The 17,743-nt window shown below is 44.0% G+C and overlaps 4 protein-coding genes across 9 annotated transcripts in view; 2 read left to right on the plus strand and 2 right to left on the minus strand.

Moving 5' to 3' along the window:
* Positions 1-317: 317 nt before the first annotated feature.
* LOC6609076 (WD repeat and HMG-box DNA-binding protein 1) lies at positions 318-3,307 on the minus strand. Its single transcript, XM_002033743.2, has one exon. It carries the CDS (start codon positions 3,114-3,116, stop codon positions 435-437), a length of 2,682 nt encoding a protein of 893 aa, XP_002033779.1. The 5' UTR covers positions 3,117-3,307; the 3' UTR covers positions 318-434.
* A 164-nt stretch (positions 3,308-3,471) lies between these two features.
* Positions 3,472-4,780, plus strand: LOC6609077 (arginine-hydroxylase NDUFAF5, mitochondrial). 2 transcript variants are annotated; one of them, XM_002033744.2, is made up of 3 exons: positions 3,472-3,707; positions 3,769-4,024; positions 4,082-4,780. In XM_002033744.2, the coding sequence occupies exons 1-3, from the start codon at positions 3,571-3,573 to the stop codon at positions 4,688-4,690; spliced, it is 1,002 nt and encodes a 333-aa protein (XP_002033780.1). In that variant the 5' UTR covers positions 3,472-3,570; the 3' UTR covers positions 4,691-4,780. The 2 variants fall into 2 exon arrangements, with proteins under 2 accessions (XP_002033780.1, XP_032572328.1); XM_032716437.1 differs by lacking the exon at positions 3,472-3,707 and having other exon boundaries at positions 3,936-4,028.
* Positions 4,692-10,572, minus strand: LOC6609078 (USP6 N-terminal-like protein). 4 transcript variants are annotated; one of them, XM_032716434.1, is made up of 7 exons: positions 10,444-10,571; positions 9,546-9,847; positions 8,805-9,486; positions 8,362-8,747; positions 8,236-8,300; positions 5,906-5,960; positions 4,692-5,728 (listed from the first exon to the last, which is right to left on the minus strand). In XM_032716434.1, the coding sequence occupies exons 2-7, from the start codon at positions 9,695-9,697 to the stop codon at positions 5,662-5,664; spliced, it is 1,407 nt and encodes a 468-aa protein (XP_032572325.1). In that variant the 5' UTR covers positions 9,698-9,847; positions 10,444-10,571; the 3' UTR covers positions 4,692-5,661. The 4 variants fall into 4 exon arrangements, with proteins under 4 accessions (XP_032572325.1, XP_002033781.1, XP_032572324.1 ...); XM_002033745.2 differs by having other exon boundaries at positions 5,906-6,011; XM_032716433.1 differs by lacking the exons at positions 4,692-5,728; positions 5,906-5,960 and adding an exon at positions 6,319-7,363 and having other exon boundaries at positions 10,444-10,572.
* A 501-nt stretch (positions 10,573-11,073) lies between these two features.
* LOC6609083 (neurogenic protein mastermind) overlaps positions 11,074-17,743 on the plus strand; it is a 66,050-nt gene continuing 59,380 nt past the window's right edge. The window contains exons 1-2 of one of the 2 annotated variants that reach the window (XM_032714795.1): positions 11,074-11,379; positions 11,559-11,955. The gene's annotated coding sequence lies outside the window, so the exon portion shown is untranslated. The remainder of the gene's footprint in view (positions 11,380-11,558; positions 11,956-17,743) is intronic. The other variant, XM_032714796.1, reaches the window with a different exon arrangement.

The raw sequence follows: 17,743 nt of genomic DNA on the forward strand, positions 1-17,743 counted from the left end.
AGAACTAAACGAACACATAACTTTGACTTGAAAGTCGCGGAAAGTCCCGACTCGAATAATAGCTTCGATCGATTGTCATTTACAAAGTTTGGTCACTCTATTTGGTGGTTGGAAATACCAAAGATTAAAAATACCAGAGGTATTCTTTGGATACCAGAACGTTTATTTTGTAGAATTTTGAAATATTTAGAAACATATTGATCATATTTTAAATAAACTTGTATCCTCCGCTTTTTAAAGAATATACATTTTAATATAAATAAAAGTATGTTTTATTCTTTAAATTTAAATAAGCAAATAATTCCTTAACAATCCTGTTCCATAAAAAGCTCAAATAAAAATTTGTTATTATACATGTAGCTTACAGAATGGGATAAACGTTACACATTATTTATATAAAATATTTGTCTTAAACCTACTTAACAATCAACAGACTATTTCTTTGCCAGCTTCAGCTTTTCTGACCCAAAGATGACTCCAGTGTCGCCCAGTTTGCGCTTCATGGCAAAGGGATTAACCGAATTTAAAGGGGACCGGTGATCGGTGGCTTTACCCATTGGAACCTCGGATTCCGATTCGCCGAATATGTTTTCCTGGGTGTCCAGCGGAGAGGGCGTGATATCCGGCGTCGAGGGCCGAGATCCTGCAGATGCTGCTTTAAACATATTGGGTGAATTTACCAATCTCTTAAGGGTGCCCCGTTTGGCCGAGCTCAGCTCGATGGGCTTGGGTTTTGGGCCGCTTTGTGAGGCCGATGTGGGAGTCATCGGCAGAACAATGGTGGCCGCAATGCCGCTGGCGCCCAACAAAGTCTGCTGCTTGCGTGCCTCCTGGACGGCCTCCAATTGCGGTAGCAGTTCGCACAGGCGGTCGGACAGGTGGATGCGTCCACGTTTGGTGGCGTATTTCACGGCCAGTTGAAGCAGATCAGTGCAGGCAATCGATTCGATCAATTCCCTAGCTCGCGTCTCGCACTCGCTGCTGCAGGCCAATGCAAACAGCTTGATGGCCGTCTCCTTTTGCATCTTCTCCGCCCCATCCATTTGCATCAGACTGGAGCGCAGCAGGGCATCCTCCAGCTCGGACTTTTCCACTTCGACGTCGCAGAGCGGGATCTGCATGCGCAGTTCCTGGAGCATGGGACGCGGATTGGTCATGGGATAGGAGGTACCGCGGCACAGGACCGCCTGGACTATCTGACGTTTCTCGGATACAGCGACCACAAAGAAGTTGTGCGACACACTGGTGCTTTGCTTCATGGTGTCGCAGATGGGGAACCAGGCGTTGCTGCTCCGGCGATACAACTGCAGCAGACCCATGTTGTCGGCAATACTCGGCGATCCGGTGTCGCTGTACCCAAGCCAGGTGAGCTGTCGGCCAGGAGTCAGCGGAACGGGCAGATATTCTTGTCGCAAACTCAATCCATTTATGTTCACCAACATCGCTGCGAGATGCTGCTGCGTCTGACTGGGCGCGGAACTGTGGTAAACAACCATTAGGCTGTGCTCGTGTCCAGCAATAGCCACCACTGGTCCTGGTATGGTAAGCACCTCACGCTGTGTTCCCATCACGGTGAAGATACGCAGAAAACTGGAGCTGGTGGCCACAGCCACAAGATATCGCGTGGCCACAATAACCTCTGCACTCTCGCAATCCGGCAGGCTGAGTGACCACTCTTTGTTTCCGGCGGCGGCCAGGGCAATGACTACCAATTTGCTGGATTCGTTGGAGGCCAGCGCCAAAGCTCCACTGCTCACACTGGCCAAATTGTGATGATTGTAGTTGCTTATGTGTAGAGCGTGGTGAATACTAGCGTCATGGAACTCCACATCTATGGAGCTATCGCCTGAGGGCTCCACATGGGCGGTGACAATGCCCACATCATTCCATGCCATGTAGCGATGCTCCAGATCGGCCGGTGTGGCACTGGGCTGAAAGGCCGTCTGCTGCTTGAAGAGCTTGATTTGTGGAGCAACGGGTGCAGGCACAGTTCTGCTACCGCTGTCCAGGGATTGGTTAGAGGCGTCATCGTGATCTACAGGATCAGCAAAGTTCATCACCTTGCGCTTAAGCTGCTCCAGACTAACGCCATCGCCGTCGTCTGCTGCGGCGTCAACGTCATCGCCGGCCTCAAACTCATAGTCATCGCCCAACAGCTCGGCTTGGTCGTCCACCAATCCATCGCCGTTGCCTGTGTCGGCTGCATCGCCAAGAAATACGGTTCCCAGCTGGCCAGTGGCATCGCAGAAGGCCACCTCCACCTCTCCGGACAGATTCCAGGCCAGGCATGTTATGGCATTGCAGTCGCTTGGCGGAATCTCCACTGTCACTGCCTTCCGTTTCTTTACATCGAAGATGCTCACCTCGCCCTTGGTTGTTCCGGCGGCCAGGCGCTCACCATTGGGCGAGAACTGGCAGCAGCTGTAGTTACTGGACACCGAGTCGTCGCGCAGCTTAAAGGCCACTTCCCAGTTGGCCGTGTTGAGGACCACAATCTCGTTGTCTACGGCATATGCCAGAAGTTCACCGCTTTGTGGCTCGAAATGCGGACTGCCATACAGACTGGCGCTCTCGAAACTGTTGACCTTTGGCAAGCCACCAATGGTCTTCAGCTCCTTGCCCTCCTCGAAGTTCCACACCTTCAGTTGGCCATCTCCGGCCACGGAAACCAGCAGCTTTCGCTCCGCAAACAAGTCCAGTGCCAGAATGGGACCAGTGTGCCCCTCCAGCACCGTTTCGTTGCCAGCTGTATCTCCCTTAAGCACCTTAATAGTGGTATCCTCGCTGCCTGCAGCAGTATAACCGCCGGACACCTTGAGGCACGTTGCCGGCGCCGTGAACCGCATGAGGATGCCATCGCTGTCCATCTCGGGAAAGGTGTAGGCATGGATCGTATTGCGATCCGTGGAGGCCAGCAGACGGGTGCCCGTGTGGGCTATGCACATGACGAACTCGCCCAGGCAACTTGAGCGTGGATCGTCGTCACTGATGCAGGTCCAGTGCCGGATGTCTCCATCTGTGCCGCACGTGATGATGAACTCGCCGCGCGGAGTGTAAAGAAGTCCCGTGTAGCCATTGGTGTGCGCATAGCGCAGGGCACTGCGCGAGAAGCTCATGATGTGAATTAATGCTTAATTTCAATTGATTTGTCGCGATGATCTCCCGTCACTTTTGGCGCCAAAACAAATATGCAGTACCTAACAGTGTTAGCCAACGGACGAATGGGAATGTCTTGATGTCGCTCTTTTCCAGCACTGGCCAACAGCTGTTCGTTCGATACCCTTTCCCCTCAGATATTATAAAAAATGTATCATTACGTTCGCTAAAATAATTTAAATTAAATTACACGTAAAGCATTGTATACATTATTTGTAAATAATTAGTTACATATAACGTTCCAAATGTTAACAACATTGGCATTACTTTCTTATATAGAAAAATTTAAGAATCCACTAGATTTAAGACATGTAGGGTATACATACTTCGACTTTCAATGACAAATAATGTAATATTTTCATTTTCCCGCAGCCGGTTGCTTATTACAGCACTGCTCTGATCAAAAGTCGGAATATGTTAAGAAAATTAACAAAACTATCGACCCTAAAGGTCAGATGTGAACTACGCGCCCTATCCTCACTCACCCAAACATCGCAATATATATTCGACCGCAATGCCAAGAGATTACAGAAGGAAAGAGCCGCACTCAGGTGAGTTCTTCTCTCCACGAATAGAGTACATTTCTAATTAGTAAACAATATACATATACAGCGAAGATGTCGGTCTTTACGATTACTTAAAAGAGGAGATCGGCTTCCGCCTGGCAGACAGAGTATTCGACATTAAGCGGGAATTCAAGGCGGCGGCGGATATCGGATGCAGTCGTGGCTATCTCTCCAGACACATCCTGGCGGAGAGTGTGGAGCAGCTGACGCTCACGGACACCAGTGCCACCATGCTGGAGCAGGCACAGGGCACTCCGGGTCTGAAAATGGTGAAACTGGTTAAGGACGAGGAGCAGCTGGATGTGGGTAATTAAGCTACTTAGGCCAAAGTTGCAAGTCTAAATGAGAATTCCTTTCAGTTTGAGGACAATTCACTCGATCTGGTCATCTCTAGCCTGAGTCTGCACTGGGTGAATGATCTGCCCGGCTGCTTTGCCAGAATTAAGCGGAGTCTGAAACCGGATGGCGTCTTTATAGCCTCCATGTTTGGTGGAGACACTCTGTACGAGTTGCGCTCCTCCCTTCAGCTGGCCGAGCTGGAGCGCAAAGGTGGCATATCTCCGCACATCTCGCCCTTCACTCAGATTAGGGATATTGGTTCCCTGCTAAATCGCGCCGGCTTTACCATGCTGACCATAGACACCGATGAACTAGTCATCGGTTATCCCAGCATGTTCGAACTGATGTGGGATCTCAAGGGTATGGCAGAGAACAATGCTGCATTCAATCGACCCGCTCATCTGAGTCGAGAAACGATGCTCGCGGCCAGCGCCATATACCAGGAGTTGTATGCAAAGCCCAACGAGAAGGGCATACCTGCAACCTTCCAAATCATCTACTTTGTGGGCTGGAAACCCGGTCCCAATCAGCCACAGCCTCTGGAAAGAGGAACCGGTGAGGTGTCGCTCAAGGATCTAGGTTCAATTATCGAAAAGGGCGGCAAGCTGGACACCAAAGCGGGGGATTAGCTTAGCTTCAGTTGACAATTTTATTTGGAGACGTTGTTGAACATAATTTAAATGAAAATATACATAATTCCTTTTGCTGAGAAACTTAAACTAGTGATTCATGTTTGTGAAAAGTTTAATCATGAAATTAATGGTAAACACTCAATTCATTTGTCAGTTTGCTCGGGTCGTGTACTGCTATGCGGATATAACTATACATAAATCTAGCGTAATCGTACGATTCTGTTATCTATAGTTTTCAATTAATATTTGGTTGCCTTTCGCCTTTACATTCGTTTGCATTTCATGGACGTAACTTTTTAACGTTGCTTTGTATTTTGTTTGGTACGTATATACAAGTACAATTTACAACAATTTCTATAATATATATGCTTGAGTTGAATTCAATTTGCAATTAAATAGACTTCTAACCGCTTTGTAGTTGTATTAGATACGATTTGCTCTTGCTTAAATATTGTTCCATTAGCAGTTTTTGTGTATTTTTTGTAATTCTCGATTGCTTTTATCAATTGTTTAACTCGTAACTGTTGTAAATTTAATTTGGCGCATCTAAGTCACTACCAAGTCGTGCCCCAAGCTTCCCGCGGCGTATATACAAAGTGTGTGTGTGTGCTCTCATTCTCTCGAAGCTTGGTGATTCCTATTGGCTGCACCCATGGAAGGCCTAGCTCTAGTGGTTGCAGCGGTGGCAGGGCTTGAAGACTTAAGGCTAAGCAAAGGCAGACGACGGCTAGCACCAGGAACTAGGTGATCCCGCTCCGGTTAGCTGCCGCCTTTTGCTTTGCTAGTCATCCCAGCGACAGCGGAGATCTCGGCGGCACGGGCGGCGGTGTGGGCGTAGCTCTCGGCGAGGATGTTGGGCTAGCTCCCGTTGCTCCTGCTACTGCTAATCCCGCAGAGGTGGCTGTGGTGAGTGTTTGGCGATTCTCTGCAGCTGCCTGCGCCGCGATGGACGCGGGCGGCAGTTGACGTCAGGTGCCGAGGAGCATCTCGCGCTGCGGAGTGTTCTGCAGCATGTTGGCGGTCCTCAGGTGAATGCTGCAAAGTATGGGGTCGTAGAAGATGAGCCTAACGATGCTTTCAAGGAGTTACAGTCAAAATAACATGCATACTTCCGATGGAAATCATTTTTGTTTCCCTTAGCCTTTCAGATCTGATTGTATATCTTGTATCCAACATTATTTTGACTGTAACCGACCGTGGATATATACTCACTTATTGTCCTCCAGCGACATGGTTTCCGAGGAGCCGTGCGAGGCAACTGAAGTACCTGCAAGCGAACTTCGTATTGAGTGCGAATCCTCGGGAACGGTAAGCGTAACTAATAAATTGCGTTTATAGGAAATTCGTATTTTTTGTCGATTTGGTTTGACCAATCCCAGTTCGTCGTGTTGCCAATGCGTTGGAAAAAAAATTTGGTTTTTGGAAAATTGCATTTAGTTTTCAATTGTGGCTGTGATTGTGGCAATGTGAAATTTTTGTTAGCTGTGTTAGTGTTCTTGTGTTTTTGTACTTGTTTGTGTGGTGCAAATCGAGTCGATTACTTCGTACTAATACTGTTTTCTTAGCCTGAAACATATATTGTGTACAATAATATATTGGGCTAAAATCAACCATGCTGGCAAATGTGTTCTTTTCAGTACAAAATCATATTTATTTGTGTGGTACGTTCCGCTATATGTATAATCATATATAATTATTGGCTAATCAATTAGATTACAGCTACAATTTTGGCTTTAACATAAACTAAAAGTTGAGTTTCGTTTGTAGGGCAAATAAAGTAAATGCAAGAGCAAAGCTTAAGTTACCTAATCAGTAGGTTTAGGCTAGTAGGTATAAGGAATTGTGGGTAAGAAGTTAGGCGGTTAGCAATAAATATTAATCGTTGTACGTAGTTTCAAACGGAATAGTTGGAGTCTTAGGAGTTATCAGTATTTGGAATATTAAGTTGAGACTCTCGGTTGGATAATATCGGAGAGTGAGGGGACAAGAAAGAATGTGGAAGAAACACTAAATACACACATCGATGAATGCTAGCAAATGAATAACAATTTCAGGTTCCTGTCGGTTCGACAATACAAAAATTAAAGCTAAGTACATACGGATATTACTAGCGAATGTTTAAGGGTTTTTTTTGGGGAGCGGGAGGAATTCGTTATTGGCATATGTGTTTTACAAATCAAGTGGGCAAAACAGACATTAACTACATAAAGAAAGAATACGCAATACGAATCAACTAAGATTAAAGGCGTGTGTTCTCCACGCTCAGCGCATCATCGTCATCATCATCCGCAGCATCCCGATGCCCGTCCATGTACCTGCCGCCTCCGCCTCCGTTTTGCACGATATACACCACCTGGCTGCTGGGAGTCTTCGGGTGGAGGGGCAGCTGCTGTTGCTGGAGAACTTCCAGTGCCTGATCCAGATCGATGCGATTGCGACTGTCGCTATCGCTGCTAAAGCTGTGCCGCATGTGCTGCAGCCCGTTGGGCGGCAGAGCTGGATGCGTCTGCAGGTAGCTGAGATTGTGGATACTCTGGCTGCGGGCGGGATCTTGTTCACTATCGATAGTGGTCACCACAAATCCATTGCTGTACAGCGAGTAGCTGCTATTCGCCGGCGAGGTGGCTAAGCTAGTGATACTCTCAAACGTTTTCATTGAGTATCCATCACCTAGGAACAGAATTACAGAAGCGATTGCGAATTAGGTCAGATCTGATTTCGGGTTTTTTTTGCAGCTCCGATTGCCGGCAAGACGCAGAAGCGGTGGCTTGTGATCGAAACGGATATATATGTACACGCAGCGGACAATGTTAGACAATGGTTACAAAATGAATCATCCGATTACATGAACGTCGAGGGGCGTATTTAATAAGCATGAACTGGTTTTTGTGGCTGCCTTGGTTATTTGGCTCTTAAATGCTAATACTTTACATATACAGTTAGAATTAGTGCCCATTAGATCCGCTACGTTTAAAACTTGGTACTCCATCCAGAACCAATTAAACTGCTTTGAGCCATCCATCACATTACACAAATAGGAATAGGAATTCTCTTCTTAGTTCCCTCCAACGTGCAAAAGGTCAATATTAGCATATTATTCAATTAGTTTAATGCTTCGGCCAGCGAGATGGTGACGCATTTGGGTTGGACTGCCAACGATGACTCGCTGAAAGTGGCTACGATCTTAACGTATACTCAAAAGGAAAACTATACATCGCTACTCAAATCAAACAGAATACATATGCCATATATCATATTCTAGAACTAAACAGGACTTTGTACATAGGATTACGTCTAGGGCAACACCAATTCAAGTTCGATTTGAGGAACTGCTCGTGTTTCGGTTTACATAAACATAATATATATATACAAACATATACATTTGTGATAAACTTGCACCACACAATACAAAATAAGAATAGAATTTTCAATTATAATTGCAGATTATAGTTACAGTCAGCAAGTGGGGTAGTGGATTGTTTAAAGCAAGCATTAGGATTAGTAGATAAACAGTGTAAGGACTTGTGTGACGCATGACTCACCCGTTGCGCACTCCGAAGTCTCGTAGGACACTGTGGACTGAACGTCGATCGCGTTTTGTTCTTGTCTAAAAAAGCCAGAAAAATTATTATGAGTAAATTCACGTTAACAACGCAAAGAAATCCCACCTTGATATCACATCTGTTATGACTTGCTTCTCCGCGTCTGTGTAATCATTGCGTCTGCGCCCGATCTTCTTCTCCATATCCGCCTCCACGAAGTCGCCTAGTTTCCGGGTGGGGAACTCGTTTGACTTGGCTGGCGGCGGCACATCTAACTTCAGGTCCTTCAGCTTCTTCATCACGCGTTCCAGAGCCTGAATGGCATCATCGTCGCTGTAGCCAAAGTTCTTGTGCAGCCGTACTTGCAAGTACTCAATGATGGCGTCCATGTCCTTTAGGCGCAACAGCTCGTCTTTGTGAAGGTACAGAATGGTGATAGCCATGGACAGTATGACGCGATCGCCGTCTAACATGAATATATCCCACACGCGCAGACTTAAGCTGAATGGAACCTGCAAAACAGATCTATTAAGTATTTTTGTAATAAATACACCTTTTTGTTTACATACGCGTTCCACGAAGACGACAAAGAACCACTTAATAGCGTACAGCAGGGCGTCAACGTTGTGTTTGGTAAAGTGCTTATGTAGTTTTCGCATTATTTTCGACATGATGCGGTCGTGGTGATCGATGAATCGCGTCAGCTTCGGGAATCCCTCGATAAACAGCCCGTGCATGCCGTATTTTTGGTCTGTTATCAGCGTATTTAATGCCCAAAAAGCCTCCTCCTCGTGCAAATACAGCAACAGTACGCCAGCCACACACGCCATGCCCTGGCAGTAGCCCAGCTCCGAGTTGTAGATGCTATAGGCGTTGAGCACATTGAATAGCGAGCACTGCTTTACGCTGTAGCGCTCGCGAAAGGCAAGATTGTCGCGAAACTGACGATTCACATCGGCATCGATCTGTCGCGTCTCCGTGGAGTACTTCCTGGCCAGCTGCAGCATTCGGAGGTAGACGCCAGCATTGTTGTCTATCGATTTCTGGATGTCAAGCAGCTTATTCCAGGCCACCATTCGCACGCGATCCGGTATGCCCTTGTAGACGCGCTTGTGCAGCTTATCCTGAGGCGGAGGCCACTGATTGAGCATCTTCATCCACTTTTTGTCCCGCTCCATTTCGATCTTGTTGCGATGCACCTCCTGGGCATCACGCGTCGACGGCAGCCGCGAGTCGTGCAAGAAGCCATATCTGTGGGAGCATCAGTGGCATTATTGGGATTTTTCTTGCGAATCATTGATATTACTCACTTGTCTGTCCTGTGGTAGATCTCGAAGGTGGGATTCTCCCAGGAGTCCACCACATTGCTGGGATCCAGCCCGAGTTCGTAGCGCCGGAAGATGTCCTCGCGCTCGTCCTCGGCCCGCTTGACCAGCGCCTCTTGCTGTTCGCCGTCCGTCATTTGGAGCAGGATCTGGATTTGGCGGGTGGGGAAGGGGATCGGGGACAGGAGCAGGAGCCGGATCCGGAGGAGCAAGTGGCCAGAGCTGGTTTCTCTGTGCTCTCAGTTGGGGAGCGGCTGCTTCTGAGCTGACTGGGCGATAGCGCGCAACTTTGATAAAAAAAATGGAATGAAAAAAAACACAGAAAAGCATTAACATGCGAAAGCGATCCACAATAACAACACTCGTATACTATATAGATGATGAGCGAATGACACACACGAACATTAACTATTGTATATATGAATACATATATATATATATATATATATATATATGCAGTGAAATCAACTTGATCTTTGGTTTTTGGAGAAGGAGCGTGGCATAAATGACGTGATGTTTCACACTCATTTATTGCAGCATCAAAACATAAAGCCATATAAGACTTGGTCACTGATCTAAAAAAACGCCCCCTGATCTGCGGCGTGAGTGTGAGTGGGTTAGAAATGTGTGGGACTGCTTGCGCCCCCGGGTTTTTGTCGCCTATTTGAATGCGAAATGTGCAATCTTATGCTTTATCGTTCGTACACTTCCTGTTTTCGCTGCGATTTGTTGTATTTTGTCAACACAGACACATACGCACACACGTAACACACACACACACATAAACGGTCCGACGAAAGAGAGTGTTCTGGCTTTCACTGGCCACTCTCTCCGCGTCCCTGGGGTTAAGTTTAATTAACCGCTCTGACCAACGTTTGTTTACCATTTAATTTTGAATTGCCAATTCTTATTATCCGCACTGATCGGTTATGTTTGCTAACTAGTTTTTCACTATTTTAACTCGGCTGCATGTTTCCGATACATTTGGGGGGCGACTGAGTGTGTGTGAGGGACAGAGTTGCCAGATTGATGAAATTGCCGAATAACGTAACAATAACGAGCACCAGGGATGCGAGCCAATAATTATGCGATACTTTAGCGTAATGTTATACGAGTTTTAAAAATGTTGCGAGTATAATATTAAACTTAAGTTGGAAAGTTTGTAAGATAAATGTATATATAAAATGTTTTTCTATTCAAAGCTGCAAATGAAAGCTCATTTATGAATATTAAACAATGCCCTTATTTACCTATTACTTAAAACCTATTCAGCTATTTAATTGCGTTAAGCTGCACCTAATAAGTTATAACATTTGTAGAAGACATGTTCAAATCACAATGAATTCCTTGATGTTAAAATCGGCTTTTTAATTCAAACATCATTTTTGTGACTAAGTAAACAGTGCTGCCATACACTCAACATTCAGCAACAGAAGGATAAGTAATTACTTGATCGATAGCGTCATCGATGTTTTCCCAGCCATCGTTCCACCACTAGCGCCTCTCAAAACAACAAAAAAACAGCGGCAGTCGGACGCGGTTTTTATCGTCGAGCGCGGTTTCTTTGTTTTAGCGCTCGAAAATTGTCGAGAACTCTCGTAAAAAATACACTGTACCAAATAACTAAGTAGTGCATGCTAATTGAACAAGCAAATGAGTTAAAGGTGTATATTATAGTGAAAAGAAGTCAAACATAACCGATTTTGTTGGCGGCTTTCTTTTATTTTGGTTCAGATACCGTGTTTAATTTCTCCAGTTTTATGCAAACACATGAATAACATAACAGTGGAAATTTCTAACAGTGCATTGTGAGATAAAAGTAAGCAAATAATTAATATTATGTTTAACATAAAATGCAACCCTCAACAGCGTCCTTTTTAAAGGTGCGCGTTTATATATATATAGATATATGTGTGTTTGTGTGTGCGTGTGAGTGATTGTGGATTTTGTGATGCAAAAGAAAATTTCCGCTTGTAAATTGTTTATTTTCAATTCCAGACGAGCAGAGGATTTTTAAACTGCAGCTCTAGCATTTACCGTTAGGGCAAGAGTAAACACATTCAACATGTTGCAGTCACTAAAAACTAAAACAAAAGCAAAGCGGATCACTCTCTTTCTCATTCTCTCATTCGCTCTCTTTGAGTTTTAAGTGTTTTTGCCGTGTTTTGTTTTGATTTTTGCACACACACAAAGACATCGAGAGAGGAGAGCGGAGAGTTTGTGCTTTTTTGATTGTTGTTGCATTGGCCAGCTAATAAAGTTGTGCCGTTCTTGTTGTTGTTGCAGTTGGATTAAAAGTCAAAGCATTGGATAAATGCTAAGTTGAAATAACAACACAAATAAGGGCAAATCAAAGGAAATCAAAATCAAGTTGGATTATCAGCACAGTTTCTGGGTAAGTAAGTTAACGCTCTTATCGCCTAATTAGTTTATAGCGTTTTAGTTTCGTGTGGGTGGCTTTTTGCATTTCAAAACCAGTTCTACTTCGGGTTTTGATATGCCTTTTTTTTCACTTCTCATGTTGATAGGACCTTGAAGCGCTTTTCGTGTAGAACTTCGCATGATTGATGTTTTTATGCTTGAGGGGAGCTTGAGTCAAAGCTCGGCTTTTAAAAATGGATCAATACCATTTATTTCGAGGCTTTGGAATTGCCAAATAATTTCCTTAGACCAAACTGCAGTTTGTTGTGGTTGTTGCTATTGCTTTTGCTTGCATCGCCTAGAAAATGATGGATGCACACACCTCTCTCTCTCGCTCTACCCTCTACCCTCGCACATCCAGAAGTTGTCGGTTGAGTTTTTATGGCCGTCTCTTTTGTCTCTCCATTTATTTGCCTTTGTCTTTGGACTGATGACTTTGTTTTTGCCCTGTCTTTGATTCTCTCTTTCTCTCTCTCTGCTTCTTCTTCAACATTGATCCTTTGATTTCGTTTGATCCTTGTAGGTAGAAAACATTCCGTGTGGGAGAGAACTACCGTTGTTTCGTTACTGCAATCTATAAGATACTAGAATTTTCAGTTTTGAAACCAATTCGAGAAATATTTCAATACATATTTTTGGGGAAAGAAGAATGCTTCGAATATTAAAGAGTCTTTTAATATTGATTTATTTAATTATTTTGGATCTTAGATAAATACTTTTTATGCGAAACATACCATCTTATTTTATTATCGTTTGCTTTTTTAACTCCAAAAAATCAAAGTAAATATTAAAATAAAGTATTATGTATTGCCTTGTTGTTTAAATGACATAATGTAATAATAAAACAGGAAGTTATTGGTATATTTTGCTTGAATATTTTTAAAATGAATAACAGCATTCAGCTTATGTCTTTTAATCAATCCCCTTACCAATATCAGATGCATTCCAACGAAGGGCATGCATTTAAGCACAATACCTGGCATACTCGACATTTTAAATGCTTTTCAACACTTGATAAACAGTATTATTTGTCTTTCCTTTTTTTACATACATGTATCTCCCTCTGTTCGCCGCCGTTTGTTTTGCCCCCGTCTTCTCATATATACGTCTTCGAGTGGTCTAACATGTAATGTATGCCTCGTCTTTAGTTTCTTGTTCGTTTCGTCTTTGAGACACCGGAAGTTGTTGCTAGGCTGAAAAAGTTGTGTGTGTTTTTCAGCAGTGTCTCCATCTGTATCTTTATCTCCCTCTGGAGTCGTATATCCACCTCTATCGACGGGCAAGTGGCGCGTGTGAATGACCCAATTAAGCTGAAGATAACCCGGCCTAAGCTTCGACTTCGTAGGTGGCTTAAAACCACTTGGTTGGCCAAGAAGAAGCAGCACCAGAACCTGCCAGACGAACATACTTACTATGGCACAACAAAAAAGAGTTCACATCGAATATATCGAATGCGAAGTTTAAACTGTAAACAGGTTTACTTGGCCTCACCTCGCTTCGTCTGCTGCAGTTGGCTGCTACAGGTTTGCCTCTGTATCGCGAACTGCGCACCATGGAATTTCCTGTTACGAATTCATTTTTTGAACCCATATAACTTAAGCCTTTATCCACTTAAATTACAAAATTATAATCAAATGAAAGTAGCTTAAATGCGTACACTTTTAATCTTTAAATTCTTGAAATCCAAAATTTCCAATCCGGGTCTGAAATTATATTCGTAAGTATTCATGATATGATTAAATAAAAAATAACTGTAGTACATATATGTTGATGATGAAATTTCGAATTTCCATTACTTTCGCAATTTAAGAAACAGGGTCGTTTTTTTCTAAGGTTAGCTTATGCAAAAAGTAAAATATGCAGTAATGAAGGTTTGAGTTAACAACATTTCACTGTACATGGTTTAGTGTGGTGCTTTATTTTGTCAGGCCAAACTCCTTTTCAGCATTTTTGTATTAAATATTTCGCACCATGTTCTGCATTTATTCGGATACGAGAGATCTCCCGAGGCTCCAGTCTTCAACTCCATCTCCTTCTGTGCGTCTGCCATCTCTGTCCGACGCTCTGTTGCCGTCCTTTTCTGTGGCATATTTTGTCGTTGAGTCAGTTGGGGTCAATGCTGCTGCTCAACTTAACTCTTTGCTCACTCAACTCACTTTGCTCGATGGCCAAAACAGGTTTCCGCTTTGGCTGAGCTTTTGTTGTACGCTTTTTTTTTCGGGTTTTTCTCCTGTGCAGCAGCGCGGCCTCACCCACAGTTTGCTGTTTTATTTTTCGTTTCGTGTGCTTGGGCTTGGGCCCAATACCCAATATATCTGGATTCCCAACCCTCGAGTGGAAACATCCCTGCTGCCGCAAAACAGCCCTCAAAAGCGGGCAATCGCAACCTGAGACACTGGGAATGCGAGTGCAGATGGAACTTGGGAATCGCATTTTGGGGAGGGGTGTTGACGATGGGACTCTTTCGGATGGAGCTGCAGCTGGAGCTGTGTCTGTGGCTGGATAGTCCGGGCTATCCCGAAGGTGGATGCCCCATTCCAGGTGTTCGGTCGCTGCATTGTAGCAGGCGCTCAGCTGCATTCACCGCACGATTGTGCAGTGGCCGCATGTTGCAAGTTGTTGCACCAGCAACACTCAAGCGAATCTTTCGCGAAAGCCCGAGACGCAGGCACAGACGATGGCGACGGCAACTGGCATTTCTGCACCGGTTTTCCAGCCATTTTCCCCCATTCGCATTGGCCGCCTATGCTTTCTTCCTTATCGCCTGTTTCGTTGCTGCCACAACTTGCTGCTGTTGCCGCTGTACATGTTGCCGCTGTTGCTGCGCCACTGCATCTCTGGCTGCTGCTGTAAATGTTGCCGCGAATGTTGCTGCAGCGGCAACATTTGCGGTGGCCAGCTGCACTTGCTGCTTCGACCAAACTTGCGGATATCAATTTACTTAAACATTTGTGGCTCCTGGTACTGAATGTTTTATTTCAAATTGATAGCCGGGAAATGTGCACATTTCTTCAAATCGTAATTCATTTCTCATAAAGTTAGGATTTGTATCTTGTTTTTCTATAATATAATATAATAATATAATATAATATAATATAATCATTTATATTTAACTTGTAAACATTTACAAATACGTCGATATCAATTGATACAAAAGTTTAATATATGTAAAAGGATTACTTTACAAAACAAAACCTATATATAAAACCTATTCAACTCATGTTAAAACTGTAAGGTCAAACACATTCTTGTGTATAAAATAATCTTGAGAGGTTTTGGAACACGAGGCATCGCACCCATTTGGGAACCAATCGCATACAGTGCGATCAAGCAGACTCCAGTGGCTTGTGGACCGGGTGTGTTTGCTTTTGCCTTAATCAGCAGAAAATCATATGCGAAATGAACGATACAGATGTGACCATGTACACATCTAGCTATAGCACTCTCTATGTAGAGCCCCTTAGCTCTAGAGTCTAGACTCTAGAGTCTAGACCACATAAACGCGTATCGATGGCGACGAAATGTGTACATCGCACATGAACGAACGGGGCGAGTGAGTATGTACAGTTTAAGAGAGCGAGGCAATACGAAATATAAACAAATAATTAACTGACATATCCGTATGCTTATCGCGCAACAAACCGCAGCAGCAGCAGCGGCAGCAGCAACAACAGGGGCAACGGCAGAGGCAACAGCAACGGCAGAAGCACAGATACAGATACATCAGATACAGATACGGATACGGATTCAGATACAGGCACACTTTCGGGGCGAGAGCGACTCTGAAATTTGTTTCTGACAAAATGCCATAATGAACGTGCTGAGTGGCGTCGCGGAACCAGATACTCATGACCAGATACTCGTACGTCCACGTCCGAAAAACCCGAGAGATACTCTCGTACTCGTACTCGTATTTGTACTTGCTCGCCGTTTTCCGTTGTACTTGCGTCGCGGCAGCGGCAACAACATGAAAAGAATGTATCTACAACATCAAAACGTGCGTTGCCTTTTGTCGTAGTATAAATTCATTTGAGATTCTTAGCTTTTTTCGGGTTAATATAAATCAGTTTTTCAGTTCGGGTGCCGAGTGAAGAATCGAAAATCTACCGGCACGCTTACGCATCTGCCAGATACTCTGCTCTGTTCAGCTCTGTGCTCTGCTTAAGATACTTTCCGGTCCGTTAGTTAGGCAATCTTCCGCATCAGGCAGAAAAAAAACAGAAAAAGTACAAAACATTCGTATAGAAAAAGGGGTGGCTGTGGGTGGTGGTTTTCATTTGTGCTAGGCGGCTAATTCGAAAAGTCGCCCATCTCATTACATTCATTTGTTTGCCTTTTTAGTTGGCCCTCACATGCTAATTGGTTAAACTGCTGTTTTGGCCGGCCCTGTTTGTTGTTGTCGCCTTAGCTGGCCAAGTCGAATGCATTTTTAATTAGCTCCCAGCTAAAGCAGAAACCGTCGAAATCAAACCAAAGCAGTTGGCTGTTAACCTGTTAACTTGGTTCGCAGTTTTTTCTACTCCTGATGCTTTTGTTGGTTCAATATGACGCGTGGGAATTAGTTTAGTTCACTTTCTGTTTTAATACTCTACTAAATCTTATTTAATTAATACAGCTTGCCAACTTTACATCTAATTAAAGTTGATTTGAAATGCTTAATTTTAATTAACTTTCAGTGTCTAATTGAAATTCATAATGAAGCTTAAAGAATGTTAAGCTTACTTTCATGGGATTTTACTGTGAGAGCATTCAAAAGTCGCCCATAACAGTTGCCTTTCTTTGTTTTACAACAAATCAGAGGCAGTGATTATGGGATTTTTATATAAAATTTATTTAAATTTTTGTTGTATCTAAACATATTCTCTTGCTCGCATCGCCTCGACATCGAATTTCCTGCACATATGGACCGCATAAACACGTATGTAGATATACATATATGTGTACACCGATTGTCTGTATAGTATATAAATAAACATTTTTATAGATTTCGAATTGGCTTTGGCAAATAAACTGGTTTAAAACATCTGGCAACAATTGTAGATCCATAAAATGCCGAGATACTTTCGATTGTGACGGTGGGAGCGATGGAAACGCCGAGTGAAACCACGAAGAATAGAGTGAATTTTGAGATTCCCTATAAAATGCACTCATTAAGTTCACATGGCATGGCCATAATTACAATACCCTCCCAAATCCGGCATAGTGGCCTCTTCAATCGCTCGGGTTTGTGTTAGTTAGGTCTCCCTGTCGCTGAATTAGACTTTCACTTTCTGTTTCGTGCTTTTGTTTCAAAGAAACAATTTTGTGTTGCCTTCTTATTGTTTGTTGTTTGTGCTGCGCCGCTTCTCTGATATCGAAATTACGTAAAGATGAATGGCCGCCCATTGTGTCTGGCCCACGGAATTTTGAGCGCGGGTGGGAGAGGTCGTTGATCGGGACAGATATAGGCGGGGATAACTGGCGTATCTGGCGATTCGGGGATCTGTCGCAACACACAAACTGGTAGTCATCTTGTTGAATATGCAAGGCGAGCGTTTCAGGTAATGAGATCCGTCTTCGATTCATCTGCGGCCAGTTGGAATCAAGACCCCCGTTTTTGGGGTCGTTACGATCCGCTTCGGGAGAACGGATCCGATAAGGGAATATATATTCTATATGCGCATGTATAAACAATCCAGTACTGAAATCTATTTATGCAGTGGAACACTTATACAGCGATTGTCTATAAGTACCAATTTTATGGGTACATACGAATCCGGGGG

This window comes from Drosophila sechellia, chromosome 2R (assembly GCF_004382195.2).
Source record: "Drosophila sechellia strain sech25 chromosome 2R, ASM438219v1, whole genome shotgun sequence".
Lineage (NCBI taxonomy): Eukaryota > Metazoa > Arthropoda > Insecta > Diptera > Drosophilidae > Drosophila > Drosophila sechellia.

Bases quoted from the DNA above. Each gene is read 5' to 3' on its own strand.
- LOC6609076 (XM_002033743.2), bottom strand. From the start codon at position 3,116: ATGAGCTTCTCGCGCAGTGCCCTGCGCTATGCGCACACCAATGGCTAC.
- LOC6609077 (XM_002033744.2), top strand. From the start codon at position 3,571: ATGTTAAGAAAATTAACAAAACTATCGACCCTAAAGGTCAGATGTGAA. The intron at 3,708-3,768 runs GTGAGTTCTTCT...ATACATATACAG, and splicing joins AAGGAAAGAGCCGCACTCAG to CGAAGATGTCGGTCTTTACG. The intron at 4,025-4,081 runs GTGGGTAATTAA...AATTCCTTTCAG, and splicing joins AGGACGAGGAGCAGCTGGAT to TTTGAGGACAATTCACTCGA.
- LOC6609078 (XM_032716433.1), bottom strand. From the start codon at position 9,697: ATGACGGACGGCGAACAGCAAGAGGCGCTGGTCAAGCGGGCCGAGGAC. The intron at 8,301-8,361 runs GTGGGATTTCTT...TGGCTTTTTTAG, and splicing joins ATAACAGATGTGATATCAAG to ACAAGAACAAAACGCGATCG. The intron at 7,364-8,235 runs GTGAGTCATGCG...TTCTGTTCCTAG, and splicing joins GACTTCGGAGTGCGCAACGG to GTGATGGATACTCAATGAAA.